The following is a 20,183-nucleotide window of genomic DNA, read 5'->3' on the forward strand; positions in this document are numbered from 1 at the left end:
TCAGGAAATCCATTTGGATTAGGCTAGTGCACATAGTGATGTGAAACTAGGTGTGATAACAATTATTTCATCATATTCTTCCACTCAGCACTAATACCCTGTTGTGTAGAGAACTTATGTGAGTGTGATAACCTCAAGAAGAAAAATCTAGACAGTGGCCTCGGCCTGTAACAAAAATAGAAGACTTGGGCTAGGCATACTTGGGCTATAACATCAGACTATTTTGATACCGATAGGAATATAGAATATATGAAGTCATATTTTCATTATAGTCCCTTCAAAACGGCTCTTATCACTTTTTTAATAACACACAGTCAAAATATAGGCCTAGCCTATGAGATCATGCAGTAGCCTATCATATCAGCAGAGGAGATCAGGAGACTGTGCTTTGATATTTATTTAAAATATTCATGTTTCATCTAAAGGTTATTACTTTTGTCCTGAATGTAGATGGAGTGACAATTTTTCAGCCGCTGCAGTATTGGTGTTTTTTACATGAACTCAGGTCTCGTCTCAACTTTTCAGCAGAAGTAGCCTAGACGTCTCAAACGAAGCAGTGCAATGTCACAGCGACACCAAATGATCATTTGTCATAACGTTACCATCTATTCTCCACAACGTTAGATGGCGCTATAATTACTCAAATTCCAGAATCACTATTCAAAGAACAAGTGAGAGACGGAAGTGTAGGATTTGGATCCAAGTGAATAAGAGAAAATATCAACAATTAGAAAATATATACCATTATTCAGGTGGCCAGGGAACCCAAACAGAGTCCCGTTCATCTGGATCTGTGCCCCTTGGCCACCGACGGGACTATGGCGTTTGTGACAGCGAACTGGAACCCGCTTGGGGAGGCGTTTTACAGGTTTGCTTGTCATTCGCACTTTGTTGTTTTCCATAATGTTAAACGCAATGCAGCTTCTAAACGTAGTTGGCTATATCTAGTCCATTACACTCACTGCTTTCGTTGTGCCTTCTGGTCTGCAATGTTATGTCATACAGTTAACATAAACGCAGAACAACATAGTGTAGTGTAGCCTAGATGTGCATTGCAGAGTAACGTGACGAATAGTCATATGACATGTCACGCCTAGTGGCGATTGCCTTTGATCCCTGAATAAAAATTCACCGACACCATCGGTGAAAATGTTTTTTTTTTTTTTTTAAATAAGTTGGTCGCAAAACTGTAAGATATGCTAATTGCACAGACAGTAGGAACGTTTAAATACAGCTTACACAGCGAAAGTTGCTAGTGCAGTCTTGCAGCACAGTCCACTGGAGTGTCAGATGATGACGTACCATTCCAAACAGTAGATTTTGGTCATCATGGGCCCAAGAGTAGCCTACTTCATGGCGTCCTTTACATGTTACAGGAAGGTCGAGCTTTATGAGATGGGATGGAATCTGAGGGATGGGCTGAGAGACTGTCTGATTGCTGCTGCACCCTATGGAGGACCCATTGGTAAGTGGCCCCAGCTTACTGAGTGAAAGCTTATGAGAGGAAGTTTAACTTCCCCTGTATCTTGTCTTGTTTCCACATTCTTTCTGCAATTTGGGTTTTCACACCACACTGTGAACTCCATATCTCTCTCTCTCAATTCAATTAAATTCAAATATGCTTTATTGGCACGACAAATCATATGATGCATTGCCAAAGCGTTCACAGGAATAATAATAATTACAAAAGAGTAAACAAACAAACATAGACAAACATTACTTAATACTGTACTTAATGTAAATGTAACATTTACACTTCATCAATACACTGTGTGTGTGTGTGTGTGGGCGGGCACGTTGCTCAGTGGTCACTCCTTCTCTTTCTGTCACAGTTGTGTATTTAGTGTGCAGTTAGTATTGCACAATCTTCCTCTTCTCCTAATAAATATCTAATTTTCTTGTGATCTTCGATCTCGAAGAATTTTGGATATAGATTGAACATTTGGATAGAAGTTGGAGCGTATTTCTTTGTAGTTTGGGCAGCTAGTGAGGAAGTGTAATTCTGACTCAATTTCTTTTTTGTCACAGTTCACACAAAGTCTGTTTTCTTTAGGCATCCAGATTTGCCTGCGTCTGCCTGTTTCTATTGCCAGGCTGTGGTTGCTAAGCCTGTATCTAGACATTGTTTTTCTCAAGTTGGTGTCTTTATTACTACTTTATTACTTTATGTTAATACTTCATACTCTCTCTCTCTCTCTCTCTCTCTCAGCCCTTCTCCGAGAGCCCCAGAGACGTTCTCCCAATGCCCGCCCTCAGTTGGAGATTTATTCTGCATCTGGAAGCTCCCTGGCCAGCTTTGCGGTACACACACATTCAGCTCAGTATCTCTACACACACACACACACTCTCTCTCAAATAAATCAATAAATAATTTCTCATAAATAAGCAGTGAGTGCACAACTTAGATATGAGCAGAAATGTTCAGCCTTCTTGTTGGTGAAGAGAATTATTCAGAGAGGGAAAAGTGCTGCTCACTCTGGCTCCATATTAAAGTATTTATTAAGCGATGATGTTTCCTATTAAATACTTGAATATGGAGCCAGAGTGTGCGGCACTTTTCTCTCTCTCTCTGAACGATTCACCAGTGGCCAGCACCTTGGTATGCATTACACGCACTTTCTGTACTGAAGAGAATTGACCATTGGTGAACACAGTTCTGTATGTGTTGACTTGTCTCTTTATCCTCTTGTTCTTCTGTGGGTTTTTTGCAGTGGAAGAGTGGAGTCGTGAGACACCTGGGGTGGACGGTGTGTGATGACCTGTTGTGCATTCAAGAGGATGGCACTGTGCTAATCTATGATCTATTTGGCAGCTTCAAAAGACACTTCAGCATGGGAAATGTGAGTAATACACACACACACACACACACACACTACACAGTAATAAGCAGTGTTTGGAATAACGCCATTTAAAAAGACGGCGTTAGGTAGCGACGTTATTTTTTCACTAACGGGGTAATCTAACTAATTACTTTTCCCATCGTTACAACGCCGTTAACGTTACTGGACGTTAAATGTGGTGCGTTACTATGCATTGATTGAATAAACTGTGTAATCCGAATGCACCCTGGCTCACAGCTAGTGAGGAGGTGGGTTAATGACGACGTAAGCGATTATGATTGGCTAAGGCAGAGTCATGTTTCATGATAGCCAATCAGAGCCAGTGTTTTTACACACTTGCCAGCACACGTGCCACACACACATAACAGCTAAAATAGAGATTCAATTTAAAACAGCAGAGGTCAGGAGCAATCCGAAAAGTTGGCATTTTCAAGGTGGAGATATAAGCACTACTTCAAATTCATCAAGGCAAGAACGTGCATGTAATGTGTACATTATGTCCAGGAGCGAAGACTTTGTCGACATCAAGCAACTCTAATTTAATGAAGCATCTCACACACGCATCTAAAGCTAGTGGCCAAAAACACTGATACCTCCACCACAGATGATAGCTCACCATCCACTAGCAAAGAAGGACTCGGAGCAAAGTCCTCCAAGCAGCAAAAGCTAGATCTTTCTGCCTCACAACAAAAACCTATGATACAGGCTGAAGTCAACCGTAGGTCTGTCGATGTGCAATATCTTGAATTTTTTTTTGTACTTTTTTGAACAAGTAGTGAGTAACTATAACTAATTACTTTTTTAAAGTAACGTTCCCAACACTGGTAATAAGTGTATGCTTACTTATTCAAACAGGAAGTTGTTCAGAATCAGGTGTTGGAAGCTAAAGTGTTCCATTCACCCTATGGAACTGGAGTTGCCATAGTCACAGGAGCATTCCGGGTCACCTTGGCAACAAACATTGATGATCTGAAGCTGCGGAGGCTTCCTGAAGTCCCAGGTAGGTCAGATCTTCCAGTCCCAGGCATAACTTCCCATAGACATGACCTCCTTCACATAGACATTCATTAGAATCCCATGAAGAATAAAGAAAAAATATTTTAAAAATCTTTGTATATTCCCACAAGGTGTTTGGGTGCTCTGAAAATGAGAACCAAAATGATTTTTCAGACTTGTGAGGTCTGCCGTTCAGACCCTGAAGGGATTTATTTTTTGTTCATTGCTTTTTGTGAGAGTGTTTCTACTTATCTCAATAAGGAAAATAAATGAAGAGCCTATGTTGAATACAAATATGTCTTCTGAAGGCCTAAACAGAGCCCAGTCAAAAACTCCAATAAAATTTTGATCAACTTTGAGGGACAGCTATGACCATGCTGGATCATCCAGACCAAACATGACGACTTTGCTTCATACTATTCCTATTTATGTACCAGCATGTACAATTTGAGCCTCCTACATAGTTCAGTTCTTGCGCTATGGGCTTGTGAACTTTGACAAAAAAAACACACCCCTCCCCCGTAAAACTGGCTGTATCTTGAAAAGTATTTCAGAATTTTTTGAGACCTAAGTGCATGGGCCTGGGTTGAATTGACGTGGAATGACCCTATTGTTTTCCTGACAATCCCGTCAAACGTGACAGCCGTAAAAGACAACTGCTATTTAGGCTGTGAGCCAGATTCTAAGCACCAGTGTTTTCAGTGAAGTAGTGCTGCATCAGATTCCCTAAGTACAGTATTGAGAGGTAAAGAGCGACACAGGAGCTACTTGGTCTTAGCCATGGAATTGCAGTTTAGTGCTTGTGGAGAATGGTTTTATTGATGCGATTGTGATGTTCCCTCTCAGGCCTGCAGGAGGCGCCCTCCTGTTGGGCTGTGTTGACTCAGGACCGACAGAGCAAAGTTCTGCTTGCATACGGAGCAGATCTATTCATACTGGACAATACAGCCTGCACTGCAGTGGTGAGACCTGGCACACACACTTAAATAATCACACATAAGTGCATGGGCCCTGGTTGAACCAGAATTGATTTAGATTAAGTTTTATTTCGTATAATTTGTATTTTAGTATATTTATAGTAGTTAGTATTAGTTTAGTATATTCTTAATCTTCTACAGTCTTTATTGCTTAGTTGTATTTTTTATATTATATACTTTTAATTACTTTTTCTGCTGTTAGTGAATGTGTATGCTACTGTGACCTTGAATTTCCCCTAGGGATCAATAAAGTATCTATCTATCTATCTATCTATCTATCTATCTTACTCTCTCTCTCTCACACACTAACATTGTTAGTGCTATGTTGAGATGCTTCCTTCATACATACACCACTTGACACAAACATGCACATATTTAATGCACCGTATTTTTCTCAGGGCTTGTTTTTTATTGGATGTTTTCATATGTGTGTGTGTGTGTGTGTGTGTGTGTGTGGTTCTGCAGACACCCCCGGGCTTGTCTCCTCAGGCCACCAGTATAGTGAGTATGGCCGTGTCCTTCAGCTATAAGTACCTGGCTCTCTTCACCGACTCTGGCCACGTGTGGATGGGCTCATCCAACCTCAAGGTGAGGCAGCAACACCTGTACAGCAGTCTCCCTCTACACGGAGTCTGCCTGTCTTTCTCTTACAAACAGTACAAATATTAGTGTCTCTGTCTAATTAGTAAAGTAGTTTTGCGATGTAAGATCCTTTGCTTGGGGTGAAAGTATATGGTGGGAAATGTGCTGTGTGCTGTATCTGCAGGAGAAACTGAGTGAGGTCGAGACCAAATTTAGAACCCCCCCTAAGCAAATGGCCTGGTATGTTCCACTGTATCTAATTGTCCTGTGTGTGGATGCTTTTGTCAGTGTGTGTTTCTGTGCGTGCATGTGTACATGTATGTGAATGTGTGTGTACTGTATGTATGTGTGTTTGCGTGCGCACACACACTTGTGTTGGTTTGCAAACTAAAGAGAGTGACTGACAGTGATGTATATTAGATAGACAACCCTCTTATTCATGGGGCTGTAGCCTATGCAAAGGCCCTGCATTACATTAGAGAGTAGATGTATGCTGTCTGGTTAAGTGGCCTTTGTTTTTGATAGGTGTCGGAGACCAAAGAGTGAGCAGCCCTCAGTGGTCATCATGTGGGACCGGCACCTCCTGGTGGCCGGCAAGTGTAAAGACACCATCCAGTATCCTTTACCTCTGTCATCAAACTTAAATTGCCTGTGTGTAATCTGTCATGCAAGGCTACTCATTTGCCACTATGATCGAAATGGTGTCATAATTTGATTTAAGCTGGAATGTAAATCAGTGTGGAACACTCCGAAGTCGTAAAGCTAACAAAAGTTCCTGTTAGGCATATTAAGAGTCACTGTGGAGAGGACAGGTTACCAGGGTGAGTGTCTGTGATGCGTGTTGACCCTTGACCTCTGGTGTGGGTATCACCTGGACGATGACTCTGTGCTGGTCCCGGAGCTGGATGGGGTTCGCATCATCAGCAGCACACACCATGAGCTGCTGCAGGAGGTGCCAGGTCAGGACGCACACACACACACACACACACACACACACACACACACATACATATACATTAACATAGATAAGAATGTATGCATATGCAGACACTGACAAAAAACATTTCCACGTATGAAGATATGTCAGTGGGATGATACAAAATTCATCCCTTATGTTTTGCATATACAGTATTTTCTCTCACCCAACCTAAAGTTGACTAAATGAATATACACACTCTCTCCCTACAGGTGCATGCGAGGAGATCTTTAAGATTGCCTCCATGGCCCCTGGGGCCCTGCTACTAGAGGCACACAAAGAGTATGAGGTATGTGCATGTGTGTCTTTTAAATAAGCATTAATTTTATCAGGCTCTTATAGGTTTTTGCCTTCAAATCTATATTTCAGACCAGGAAGAAAGTGGTATTTAGAGGGTTTTGAAGCAAAATTATTTCATTAACATATTGTATACTATGTGTGGAGACATTCACTCACCATCATTTTCTCATTTTTGACGGAGGTGGGGTTTAGAGGGTTTTGCATCTGAACTCATTATATATTCTTTATGTATTCATTTGTAGTCATATACACTAGAATATACACAGAATAGAAACATACATCTCAAGGGCTGCAATGCTGTTTCACATTACACATGTGTTCTAGGTCAGAAATATGCAGTGGAGGGTAACATGATTTCTGACAAAAAAGATGGAAATGAACCCCTACATTGGTAGTTCAGCTGTGTGAAGTCTGAAGTCGGAAAATGTTGAATATGTATGAGAGAAAGGTTTAAGTAACTGAATAGAGGGAAAAGTGTAACTTTTTACTTGAGTTTGTACATTTGTGATGTGTGCAGAAAGAGAGCCAGAAGGCAGATGAGTACCTGCGTGAGATAAAGGAGCAAAGCCTTCTGGGAGAAGCCGTGCGGCAGTGTGTGGAGGCAGCAGGACACGAGCACGAACCTGAGACCCAGAAAACACTCCTGAGGGTGAGGCAGAGAGACACAGACGGGTAGAAACGTAGACGGAGAATTAAAAACAGAAACCAGTCTGTGAGCCGAAATGACTACAACACCAGAGCTACACTGGGTTTGCAACTGAAACGCTCTATTCTCGTTTGTTGCATTTGGACAGTAAAAATGATTTCTGCCAAATATATGAGAATGACCGTTATGGTCAGATTAACTAACTCCAATGATAAAACTGACTGTCCATGAGCCAGTACCATAGTTTAAGATATTAGTTGAAATTTAATTGTTGTATTGTTGTAGATTTTGATATATTCTATATTCTGTATAAAACACATAAAATCACTCTTGCTTTATTTTGTATTTACTCTCTCTCTCTCTCTCTCTCTATCTCTTTCTTTCTTTCTCTCAGGCTGCCTCCTTTGGGAAGTGTTTCCTCAGTAATTTCCCTCCGGATCAGTTTGTGAGCATGTGCAGAGACCTGCGTGTTCTCAACTCTGTGCGAGACTACATCGTGGGAATCCCTCTCACACACACACAGTATCCTTGACACACTCCACACCACCCCTACCCTTTGTTAGTTACAAATGTCATACAATCAAGCATTGATTAGCTATGAATGTCATGCATTTTTTGGCCGCCTTTGTTTGAAACAAGTAATCTGTGATTTCTGTGAGTAATGAAAAGCACAAAAAAAAAACATGTTAACCACGTTAAAAAACGTTATTACACGGCTCTTCAGAGTGCTGCAGAAAGTTCCATTCACATGAATGGGCCTTCCCAACGTTCGGGCCTATGTTAAATCTACATAAATCACCGGCAAAGTATATAATCACCGCTGTCAATGGCAACGGGTTGATTAACGTCTTTCATATCCCTCCGCAAGACGTCTGTTCGCTTATTGCAATGGAATTTCATTGAAAGGGAAAGTAAGCTAGTAAGACGTTGCCACGCAACACCTGAAACTGTCAAGTTCTATCTGTGTGGCAAACTATTTATTTTGTCAGCAGAAGACACGAAACGGTAGCAAAATAATTTTAAAGACCCATTGTGTTAGGTTTCATTTCTCGTTTTGGCAAGTAGCCGTGTAATAAGCAGGATAATGTATTGTCCGCTGTAAATTATCAGAAAATAAGTCCCTTCAGGTCGAAGCAAAACCCCTCCGCTGCACGTCGGGGATCTGTTCTCCCTGTCGGGACTTATTTTCTGATAATTACCGGCGGACAATACATTATCCCTTACTTAGAACCACGTTAGGTATTAATGTGTGACAGTGATGGTTGATGGTGCTCAAGTAAGGCTTAACTTTTAAATGTCTCATTTGTGTGTTTGTCATGTGATTGTGTGATGCATATGGTCATTGTCCTAAACGGCCGTCCCAGATTCAGACAGATGACCTTGCAAGTTCTTATTGACCGGTGAGTCTTTGCTGTATGTATTTGTGAGTCATATAATTGTGCTCAAGTTTGTGTGTGGAGGATTTCGTACATATTGCCCTGAAGCCATTAACACAGTGGGCCTGTTTGGTAGGCTGGTGTACCGTAAGCTGTATCCGCTGGCCATTGAGATCTGCCGCTATCTCAAGATCCCTGAATACCAGGGAGTGAGCAGAGTACTGAAACACTGGGCCTGCTGCAAGGTGGGTGTGTGTGTGTGTGTGTGTGTGTGTGTGTGTGTGTGTGTGTGTGTGTGTGTGTGTGTGGGTGTGTGAAATTACCGTCTTACGTTGGTCCCCTAATATTGTTCTGTGTCATTTAGTGTGGAGTCTCAAATCTCTGTTGCCAAGGCAAAATCTGCGGGGGGAAAAAAACAATCTCTCTCCCCCTCCCCTCCCTCCCTCCCTTCCTCTCTCTCTCTCAGGTGCAGCAGAAGGAGGAGGCGGATGAGGTGGTGGCGCGGGCGGTGAGCATCAAGCTGGGCGAGGCTACAGGGATCTCCTACTCTGAGATCGCCACCAAAGCCTACGAGTGTGGACGCACCGAACTGGCCATCAAGGTGGCTGACCCCCCTCCTTCAGTGCAGTGGAGTCCCATTCAATATCTCTGTCTCTCACATTTCGCTCACACACACACACAGAAGACAGATACACAGATCTTGGGCTCTACTTTGAGACAATGGCTATGATATGTCAACTATTAACTGGCAATAGTATGACTAAATAAGGTTTCACTAAGTTTATTATAAATAATGTTGGTAATGTTCGTAAACTAAGCTTCAGACATTGAAAGGCAGTGGTCCTGGTGGCAACAGTAACGTCTCCTTTTTACTGTCAAGTATTAACGGTCTCTTGAAGTGTAATGTACTGTCATTAGGTCTGGGATAGTGGGAAACGTAATTTCGATCTCTTTGTATGTCTTGACATGTGAAGAAATTGACAATAAAGCAGACTTTGACTTTGACTTTGAGGGGGTCAGGTCATGGACTTAATTTATGACTCCTTTGTTACCAGATGTTCCCCAGTGAAACTTCACACTGACCAAATAAGTAACTGTCCAGTTCATTGCTATTCATTCGTTACATTCTCCTGACACTCACACATGCACAGACATATTCAACATGTTCCCCATTTCACTTCTGCTCACACAATGGTGTGGTTAGCAAAAGAAGACAAATAGGATTATCAAAAGTACAGGAACTAAATGGTGAATAGAAGTAAAATGTATATAATCTGCACAGTATTCTTCTTTATCCTTTCAATTAAATTCATTGGTCAATTGCCTCTCTTTCTCTTCCTCTCTTTCACCACCCCTCTCTCTCTTTCCCCCTCCCCTCGCTCTCCTGCTGAGTAGTTGTTGGAGTTTGAGCCTCGCTCAGGAGAGCAGGTCCCCCTGTTACTGAAGATGAAGCGCAGCCAGCTGGCTCTGAGCAAAGCCATTGAGAGTGGAGACACTGATCTGGGTAAAACACACACACACACACACACACACACTACTGAGTTATTACACTGCTCTGGGTAATCCTCACTCATAGACTAAACCAAAGTCCTTTTAGGCAAGTCCCTCCACTCGGCGGCCATGTAGCAACGCTTTTTGGGCACTCATCGGGCATCCTATTCAGCAGAAATGCGTGTGCGCAAGGCTTCACGACACCAATCTTGCTCCAGCAGCGAGTTCACAATAGCCTGGCTAGCGCCACCACTTCTCAGTGAGACGTGGTCTGGGAACCAAACGTTAATTTTCTCGTATTTGAAAAAAATGCCCAGATCCGTTTATTGGGTGCCACGGATGTCTATCAAATGCGTCTGTGCATAGCTCATCATTGTCTTGCTTTCCCCCTTGTTCTGTGATTGGTCCCCTATCTCAGGCGAAAATTTGCTCCATGGTCTCCAGGCTGCCTTAGCAGCGTGAATCAAATCGCGCGCAAGGCAGCATGGGAACACCCAGGCTAAGTTCACAACACATGATTGGGAAAATGTCTTCACAACACAACATATGATTGGCTCAATGTATTCACATGTTGACGTTTTGCCGAGGAAGGGGTGGGTTTGTGTAGACAACGGCCATATTGCCGTTACAAACTAACCCCATGCATTTCTATGGAGGATTTTTTGAGTGCTGTGTCTCCTCATTAGAAAGTCTCTGACTAAACTCACTCACACTCACACACTCAAAACCCAGCATGGCACAATATTTTGAGTGTGTAGACTAACCATTTACTAAACCCAGAAGACCAAAGCTGTTGAGTGTGAATCTGGGCTCAGAATATTACAACACACACGCACCCACACACACATCAACACAGACACAAACGGTGTTTGGTGTTTTAAGCCCCCAACATCATCTTCGAGGCAGCGCTGTATTGAAGGCACTAGGGTTAGGCAAGGGTTAGGGCTAGGTGCCATGAAGGCGACGGTCGCACCGCTGCCTTGTAGTCGACGGTGGGGGCTTAAAACACCATCGAGCGACACAAACACCCAGCTGTAACCACACTAAAGGCTGCCTTGGCCCGGAGACAGTTAAGTGGGCTTGTCACATTCCCCACACTCCTGAAGTCCACCCTTCAGAAGACACATGTACGAACATTAAAAGTAGCCTTGGGTACATCATGTTTGTTTAATAGTACATAAAAAGTGTGTTTAATTTTCAAACACATCTGTCTATAATCATATGGCTTAAATGTAACTTTGCACCTTCTTCCCCATTTCGCGGGAAGAGGGATCAATCTGGCCCCATCACCCTCTCTACACATTGTTCACCGGCTGCTGCAGCTGACATGTTAGTTAGCTTGTCTGCGTCCTTATGTAGAATTGTCCCATCCCAAGAACTCAGGTTTGGTTTAGTACCCTTATGATGGTCTTGAAGGACTGCAGTTAGAGTTTACATACTGAAGCTATGATTGGTTGACTGCCGATCCAAAGCAGAAGTTCTTGGCCATGACATTGACTGCTTATTTTGCTCATAATATGTCCTGTAGAACATAGCAAACATCATAGAGACATGTTAACAAGGTAAAAAACTTTATTTTCATGTATGTGGTCTTTTTTATTTTTTATTTTTATATATTATCTAAATAAATGTAATTTCTGCTGTTCACAGTGTACACAGTGGTGACGTACTTGAAGAACGAGATGAACCGAGGTGACTTCTTCATGACTTTGAGAAACCAGCCAGTTGCCCTTAGTCTCTACAGACAGGTGAGGAAACAGTCCATCTTTTTGTGCACTGTGCACACTGAAGAAGGCACTACGCCGACACGTGTCTACGCAATACTGAAAGAATCGGTATGCAGCACACAGCAATGTAATATGTTGTTGGAATGTGATATGCAGTGCCAGCTGTCAATGTGTAAAATAGCCATATGCTTCTATAACATCATTTGGAGTGAACGTGTTACTGAGAACACGTTCAGAAGCCTCTCTCTGAGTCGGCACAGTACACAGTACGACCTGTTCCCTCAGTAGCTAGTTAGCAACAGACATATGATCTTAAATCCTGCATGCAGGTCTCTGAAAGGCTACATTTTGTGTGTGTGTGTGTGTGCGTGTGTGTGTGTGTGTGTGTGGCTTTGTGCTTGCCTTGCAGTTCTGTAAACATCAAGAACAGAACACCCTGAAAGACCTCTTTAACCAAGATGATGACCATCAGGAATTAGGGAACTTCTATGTGAAGGCCAGCTACAAAGAGAAGGTGTGTGTGTGTGTGTGTGTGTGTGGCATGGTGCTCTCGTTAATATACTTACAAATCAGACACCCTTAGTCCCACTATTCAATCATCCTTGTTATCATGTGCTTGGAGCTGTATGAGTCATAAAGATGCTTGTTTAAATTATGTGCGTGCGTGCGTTGTAGTGCTCTCTTTAACATCAGACACCCTTAGTTTCACCATTCAAGTGTTGACTGTGTCGTCATTGTTATCATGTGCTTGGAACTGTAAAATGAATCATAAAGGTGCTTGTTTTAACTCTGCTTGTGTGTGTGTGTGTGTGTACACATGCGCCAGAGGTTGGAAGCCCGTTTGTCCCTACTACAGAGTGCTGTTGATGAATACAATAAAGCGAAGAACGAGTTTGCTGCCAAGGTATGTTAAGTGCGGCACCACTCTCCTGAGTCACTCGGTGACAAGGTCTTGACCCCAGTGTACTGCCTGGCCTTAGTGGTCTGCCTGGCCTGTTAGCCCAATCTTTTCTCATGCAACTTTATTTAAATACTCCTCGTTATGAAGGGGTTATAATCATGCACTAAACTTTATTTTAATGTGTAATATGTTTAGTAGCTGATGAGGCCTGTACTACTACATTGTCTCCTTTCTTTTTTCTTACCTCTCTCTCTCTCCCTTTCTCCCTCTCCGCCCCATCTCTCTCTCTCTCTCTCTCTCTCTCCCGTTCTCCCTTTCCACCCCCCCTTCTCTCACTCCCTCTCCCCTCCCTCCCTCTCTCTCTCCCCCATCTCTAGGCGACGGAGGATGAGATGCGCCTGCTGCGGTTCCAGAAGCGTCTGGAGGACGATAAGGGTGAGCACCTGATGGGCCTGAGCCTGCAGGCCACGCTGCAGGTGCTGCTCAGCATCGGCCTCCACAAGCAGGCCGAGCAGCTCTACAAGGACTTCAGGGTCCCCGACAAGAGGTGTGCACGGAGGGCTCGTCTGCAACGTTACATTACATTTCCATTGATGCAGAACACTACAAATATTATTATGTTATAATAATATGTTATTATTATAATGTTAATGTGAATTCCGTTAAATTGAATGGGCCATCCAAATCTTCAGCGATTTCTTAATAATGGCTGCTGAAAATGAGTAATGGGGACTGTCATTGGCTGCTTTTATTGATTTTGTGCTTCTAATTCACATCGTTCAAATCAGTCCATTCACCATAACAGGAATTCTTTGTGATTTGAAGTTAGCAAAATGTTGCTATTTTTAAAGTTCCACTTATGTGATGGCCTTTTCCCTCAGTAAAGTGCTCTCATACAAAAAAAACTTAACAATAAATATTTGATAATAAGTAATGTTTCTTTCATCGTTTTGCCAACCTTCAACCATATAATAAGTGTGACAAAGTATAGTTCACCAGGCATTCTCGAATAATAAATACCTTCATGAAGATACAAGACCCATTCACATTCTTTCCTGATGTAATAGCCATACAGTCATCTAAGAATATTTAAGGCACAAAATGGTATAGCTCTGACCTGTTTTTAATGTGTGTGTGTGTGTGTGTGTGGTGTTACAGGTACTGGTGGCTGAAGCTTACTGCCCTTGCTGAAAAGGAGGACTGGGAGGAATTGGAGAAATTTGCAAAGAGCAAGAAATCGCCCATCGGATATCTGGTAAAGTTGGCTTTCTCTCCAGAGCTCTAGCGTGTTCCTTGTGATGGTGATCTTGACTAACACTGTCTCTTGGTCTGTCTTCACAGCCTTTTGTAGAGGTGTGTGTCAAGAGGCACAATAAATATGAGGCCAAGAAATATGTGTCAAAGGTGATGCCAGAGCAGAAGGTGAAAGCTCACCTGGCAGTTGGGTAAGTGTACCTATCTGATTAAATGATAAATGTTACTTAATGGTGGGGGGCACTATGTCACAACTGGTTACAGCGCCCGTACCATATTCGAGTCCGGGCCGGGTCATTTCCTGATCTCACCCAATCTCTCTCTCCCACTCGCTTCCTGTCACTCTCTCCACTACCCGGTCAGATTAAAGGCATAAAAGGCATATATTTAATATTAAAAAAAATGTTACTTAGGGGTGTGTTAAATTGTAAGACAATGTAAATCAAGACAATGTGAGTCAAAGACAAACTGAAGCGCATCTGTGAACAATCCTTGTGAACAAACATTCTGTGCTGTCTCCCTTCACACCCTCTCCATTCTTCTCCTTTCACACTAAAACATCATTCTTCACTCTTTCCAATCTGTTATTCTATCATTCTCTCTTTCTCCCCCCACAACCTTGCCATTCCTCTTCTTTTCTCACACTAATTAATACATCATTCTTCACCTCCTGGTTCCTTTCTGCCTTTCTATCCCTCTCTCCCTTCCTCTCTCCGTTCCAGTGATCTGGAGGGGGCTGCGGACACAGCCATCGAGCGGCGTAACGAGAGCGAGATCAGCACCGTGCTCTCCCGCTGCTCGGCCTCGACCGACCGCGCCGTTATGGAGCGCCTCAACCGAGCCGGCACCAAAAAGTGACCTTTGACCTTTGACTCTGAGCTCGCCTGGCACCCCATCAGAGAGAGTCTCATTTTCGACTGGCGCGAAGGGCAGCTTCTATCTCCACCTTGTTATAGAGTGACAGAAATAAAGCAGTCTGGAAAGTATTTCTGAAAAAAAAAAAAAACTGTCAACTGATGGCTGAATTGAGAAGGATAAAGTACCCCTTGAACTCTGCACTCAGTTGTTCAGCCCCAGTCCTGGCCTTACACTTTTCCCTAATGGGAAAGCATGTGTTTGTGTGTTGTGCGTCGATTTGTTTTACTTTATTTTGTACATACTGTATCTCAAGTCTAATGAAGAGCTTGATAGAGATTAGCACTTTTGCATTCTTACACATAAATGCTTCTCGTTTGCTTTCATGACTGTGTTTATAATAATTTGCAATACAGTGAGATGCATTGTCTCATTAAACATATTAGATGTTCACTTATGTGTGTGTTTTTTTTTTGCATACTTGCGTACACTCAGTTAGAGGGGGAACGGGTGTGACATCAGTAGTAAATTAACTGGGATTAATAATTATGTCGCCTTTGCAAATACTACGATATGTATAATATCTTATGATGAATTCAATAATCTGTTGTTGAAATGTTGCTTGAAAGTAATGGAGACACAACTGGACTACAGCTAGATGTTTGAACAGTAAAGTAGGAGGGTGCACGGGATCTGCTGTGATCTGCGGGATCTGCGAAATGTGTAATTTTTTCCCCCTTCATAGTGACATAGTGAGCATTCGTTAGTCTGCTTTGAGGGAGACAAAGCTCCCCAGTGCACGTCCCACATTCCGCTGAATAAAGGCCGGGAGCAGTCAGCTCAGATCTTTTTGACATGGCGCTGTGTATAGTGTAGCCTACAATACAGCATGTCCTATTTACTCTTAATCAACCAATTTTGGCCAACGCGGTTTTCATTAACAGATCCGTAGTATATGAAGCGCCAGGCTGTATGACAAGGCGCTTTCTATTCTGCTGACGACAACAGTTTATAAGTTGTCGGAGAACTGCAGTTGGCAGAGACTCTCGGACCTTACACAACGCGACCACTGCCAGCTCCAGAGCAGCGAAAGACGGAAACGTAGTGTGTACTTGAACGTAGCATACAGTAGGTGAGTTTCAATGATTTTCTTGCCACTGCAGACCAGTTAATGTAACTACAGTCAGCGAAATTAAAAAATAGCCAAAAATTTTAGGTTACAGGTTTGCGTGCAACATGTTACACATTAGGCTACAACATGTTAGCCTACAGTTACATTGACTAAAGTTGTTTTCGTTCTATAGTTTTCAGGAACTTTCAGCGAAGCTTCATTAGACAACGTTTAAATCCACATGTGTAACTTAGCCTACGTACAGTAGGTCTAAATAGCATGGTTTTAAGTGTTCACTCTAAAGTAGGCAGCTACTAACAACCTACATGCAGCTCAATTGAATGAACGGCTTTTGCTTATGACTAGGGGAATGTCGTCCATCAAAGTGGAATGTGTTGTGAAGGAGAAATGTGAACTTGGCGAGAGTCCGGTTTGGGAGGAGAAGGAAGGCACCCTTCTGTATGTTGACATATCTGGCCAAAGAGTGAGCAGGTGGAACCCATCGACCAATAAGATTCAGAGTGTGCGCACAGGTGAGCCAATGAGTTACATATCATAATTCGTTTAAAGTGTGACCCGCTGTGTGTAATCTCATGACTTCAACATCAAGTTGTAGCCAGCTGTTTGTTAACAACTAGGAAGGGGGCAGTAGACTAACGCACAACTTTCCTTTTCCCACCAACTGTAGAGAAGTGCGTGGGCTCCGTCGTGCCCCGGAAGTCCGGTGGCTACGTGATTGCTGAGGGCACCCGGTTTGCTTCTGTGGATTGGGACAGGCAGAAGGTCACCACCATCGTTGATGTCCAGGGCGAAAAGAGCAACAACCGCTTCAACGATGGGAAAGTCGACCCCGCTGGCAGGTTTTTCGCAGGTGTGAAATCATAGGCTAAATGCAAATCCAGCAACTTCAAGTTCAAAGCTTAGTATGTTGAAGCCCATTATGTAAGGGCTTTATATTGCAATTGTTGATAGACACGCAGACTCAGTGAGGTGACTTTAAGACCCTTTTCTGACACTACAGTAGCCTACTGAAATTGGCAGCCGAGAAGTACTGAAACATGGAGCCTAGGCCAGTGGTTTTCAACCTTTTTTCAGTGTACCCCCTGTGAAATATGTTTTCATAATATAAATATTCAAAACACTCATTTGTAGTTTGCTCTCTTGAACTATAAAAATATTTTTATTAACTTTTTAAAGTATTTTTGCATGGATTCTACTTTTTAAATATATGTATATTTTAAAATCTCACATACCCCCTGGAGTGCCTTCACGTACCCCCAGGGGTACGCGTACCCCCATTTGAGGACCACAGGCCTAGGCTACTGAAATTGACAGCAGACTGAAACATTATGGCAGCCCATTCAGAATGATATCTGTATCTTACTGAATTGACAGAAGAACTGATATTTTTCAGGTCTGTTTTGTCTGTATGTTTCACCCACCATAAATCTCACTTGACCTAATGGATAATCTGTAGAGGAACGTCAGAATACTGGTCCAGCCTGATGTCATGGCGACTAACACTAAAGTACTTCTCCTTTTCCAGGCACCATGGCGATGGAGGTTCGCCCTGCGGTGCTGGAGAGGAAACAGGGGTCACTGTATACCCTGCACCCCAACCATACTGTGGTCAAACATTTTGACCAGGTGGACATCTCCAACGGTCTAGACTGGTCCCTGGACCACCGCACCTTCTATTACATTGATAGCTTGTCCTACCAAGTGGATGCCTTCGACTACGACATTAACACGGGCAGCATCAGTATGCTTTATTTCGATTCCTCTTTGTAACATGTCTATTACTTTTGGATGTTTGACTGTACACATTTTATGTCCATGTATTGGGGGCGTCATGTGTGTGTGTGTGTGTGTGTGTGTTTCTGTGTGTGTGTATAGGTAACCGGAGAATGATATACAAGCTTGAGAAGGAGGAAGGTATCCCTGATGGCATGTGCATCGACACCAAGGGAAAATTGTGGGTGGCTTGCTTCAATGGAGGCAGAGTGCTGCGCATTGACCCACAGACTGGTGAGTGTGTGTGTTTGAGTGACTGTGACTGATTAACATAGTTGAGTGTTTTGTGAGTCTGTGTATGTGAGACATTACTGACAGATAGTTGAAGAGATCCAAATGAATCCTGTAGTTGTTTTACTCTGTGCTGTTTGTGTGTGGTCAATTTGCTGTAGGTGGTGGCACCTCCTAAAATCTCTGCACTACTATCTCTCCTAGGCACTCGACTCCAGACGGTGAAGCTCCCAGCTGAGAAGACCACCTCCGTCTGCTTTGGTGGAAAGGACTACTCTGAGCTCTACGTCACGTCTGCCTACACTGGCATGGATGATGCAGCCATGGCCAAACAGCCTCAGGCTGGCTGCATCTTTAAGGTGACAGTGCTTCCTACTCTGGAGGTTTTATTTGACAGGGGATTAACCCAGCAGCGCAACCAGGAAAGACAGTCCAGGGGATTTTCCTGCATTACTAGGATTCTTTTCTCACATTTCAACATCTTGTCTGAACTTTATGTAAGATAGGTGTGAGATTTGGTGGAATAGGAGATTCAATAGTTTTTCTGATGGACTTTCTCTTTATTATTAAGAAATACAGTGCAGGGGTCCACTAACTTCTGTTTCTAACTAGGATGTCTAAAATATAAAACGTATTTCTCTGTAGTATTTAATATGTCATTAATAAACATATGTGTCACTTATACTCTATATACTGATAATGTTTCTGTTCGTGTTTCAGGTGACTGGCTTGGGAGTTAAGGGAATTCCCGCATACTCATTCGCTGGATAAGCCTGAAAACAGGGCGCGGAAATAGAGATGTGAAGAAACCATGTCAGCGCAAACACAGACATGGATGTCACTACCAACGCTCTAGTTATATGTCTTGTCTTGATTTTGAGTAATGAACTAAACAAGACTAGTGCTAATGTGAAATCTGTCATCATCTGAGATTAATACAATTTTAGCATGTAGTAGGAAGAAGCTGGTAGGCCTACGTTGTGTACTCATAGACAGTACTGCTGTTGTTGTTTTTGACGTGGGAGTGTAAACTTGCAGGGCTCTGAAGCTACGACGAATTTTAGTCAGGGAGCCCTGGGTTTAGATGTAATACTCATGACCTAATCACAGTATAACAACCATGAATATGCATTTGTCAGATAATACCACTGCTATTAAAAGGTTTTAAGACCATGTTGTCTGTTTAAGCAGTTGGCAGGACTACAACAATGTAAGAGTTACAATACCAACAGTAATTTGGTTTTAATAATCACAGATTGCATAGCACCTTTCTCCAGAAAAGCAGGGGACACCCATCAGCATATAACTTCTAATACAAGACAATGAAGCTTAAATAAAGCATTTGTTCAAAATGTTCAGATGACCTGGGGCCGGTTCCCCAAAACGTTCTTATCGCTACATGTAGTTCTTAACCTATTCCTTTACCTCTCTCTTAACGTTATGGCACTGTTCCCGACAAGTTCGTATGCTAAGTATATCTTCTGTAAGTCACACGTTCGTACGGTTGGTGTGTATTTCATGACTGTGTGCATTTCCATTAACCCTGAAAATGCGCAAATCTAAAATGTGAAATGTTTTTTTTTTTTCAGACTTATCGAAATAGCACTAGTAGTAATAGTACAGAGCCCCTAAGTGTTTCCACTGCACTTTTGCGCTATAGTACGGAGCCCCTAAGGGGACATGACCAAAAAAGAATCTAAAGTTTAGTTTCACGTGAGCACATGTACAAAAGTGCAGTGGAAACACTTTTAGCATTTAGGTGAGTTAACACTAAACGCATTTAAAAAGGTGGCGTGGAGTTGGTTCGAGGCGAGGACATCAGGGCAGGTCTATAAGCTATTCAGAGGCGATTGCTCTAAGAGGCCGTTTACACGACACCGCCGGGTGGATTTTCTCTCACCGCTTTCACACCTTTAACGACTCCGGCAAGAAAAAATCTCGCGTGTACACACAGAGGTGTAACCGGCTAAATGTGCTGTAGTGCATATGCCAGACCAGTCGATGGCGCCGCTGTGCAGAAGCTTCACGACAATTTCGCGTGAATCGCATAGAAGAAAACATTGTTGAAACAGTTTGTTAAGCCAGAGAATGTCTAATAAGTGTTCTGGTTAAGCCGTCGCATGAAA

The 20,183-nt window shown here is 42.7% G+C and overlaps 2 protein-coding genes across 3 annotated transcripts; both read left to right on the top strand.

Annotated features, from left to right (window-relative positions):
• The first annotated feature begins 668 nt into the window (after positions 1 to 668).
• vps16 (VPS16 core subunit of CORVET and HOPS complexes) lies at positions 669 to 15,374 on the top strand. Its single transcript, XM_048235453.1, has 24 exons — positions 669 to 868; positions 1,377 to 1,465; positions 2,210 to 2,301; positions 2,712 to 2,840; positions 3,696 to 3,840; positions 4,683 to 4,798; positions 5,279 to 5,401; positions 5,580 to 5,635; positions 5,921 to 6,010; positions 6,260 to 6,354; positions 6,584 to 6,660; positions 7,189 to 7,320; positions 7,712 to 7,839; positions 8,682 to 8,717; positions 8,830 to 8,938; positions 9,160 to 9,294; positions 10,089 to 10,197; positions 11,835 to 11,932; positions 12,321 to 12,425; positions 12,738 to 12,815; positions 13,190 to 13,359; positions 13,971 to 14,067; positions 14,154 to 14,257; positions 14,789 to 15,374. The coding sequence occupies exons 1-24, from the start codon at positions 819 to 821 to the stop codon at positions 14,922 to 14,924; spliced, it is 2,499 nt and encodes an 832-aa protein (XP_048091410.1). The 5' UTR covers positions 669 to 818; the 3' UTR covers positions 14,925 to 15,374.
• Positions 15,375 to 15,776: 402 nt separating this feature from the next.
• On the top strand, positions 15,777 to 19,230 carry rgn (regucalcin). 2 transcript variants are annotated; one of them, XM_048234893.1, is made up of 7 exons: positions 15,777 to 16,049; positions 16,399 to 16,565; positions 16,721 to 16,903; positions 17,579 to 17,794; positions 17,929 to 18,060; positions 18,262 to 18,416; positions 18,778 to 19,230. In XM_048234893.1, exons 2-7 carry the CDS (start codon positions 16,403 to 16,405, stop codon positions 18,826 to 18,828), a joined length of 900 nt encoding a protein of 299 aa, XP_048090850.1. In that variant the 5' UTR covers positions 15,777 to 16,049; positions 16,399 to 16,402; the 3' UTR covers positions 18,829 to 19,230. The 2 variants fall into 2 exon arrangements, with proteins under 2 accessions (XP_048090850.1, XP_048090849.1); XM_048234892.1 differs by having other exon boundaries at positions 15,778 to 16,053.
• Positions 19,231 to 20,183: the final 953 nt, after the last annotated feature.

The sequence above is a fragment of the Alosa alosa genome, chromosome 23 (assembly GCF_017589495.1).
Source record: "Alosa alosa isolate M-15738 ecotype Scorff River chromosome 23, AALO_Geno_1.1, whole genome shotgun sequence".
In the NCBI taxonomy this organism is placed as follows: Eukaryota; Metazoa; Chordata; class Actinopteri; order Clupeiformes; family Clupeidae; genus Alosa; species Alosa alosa.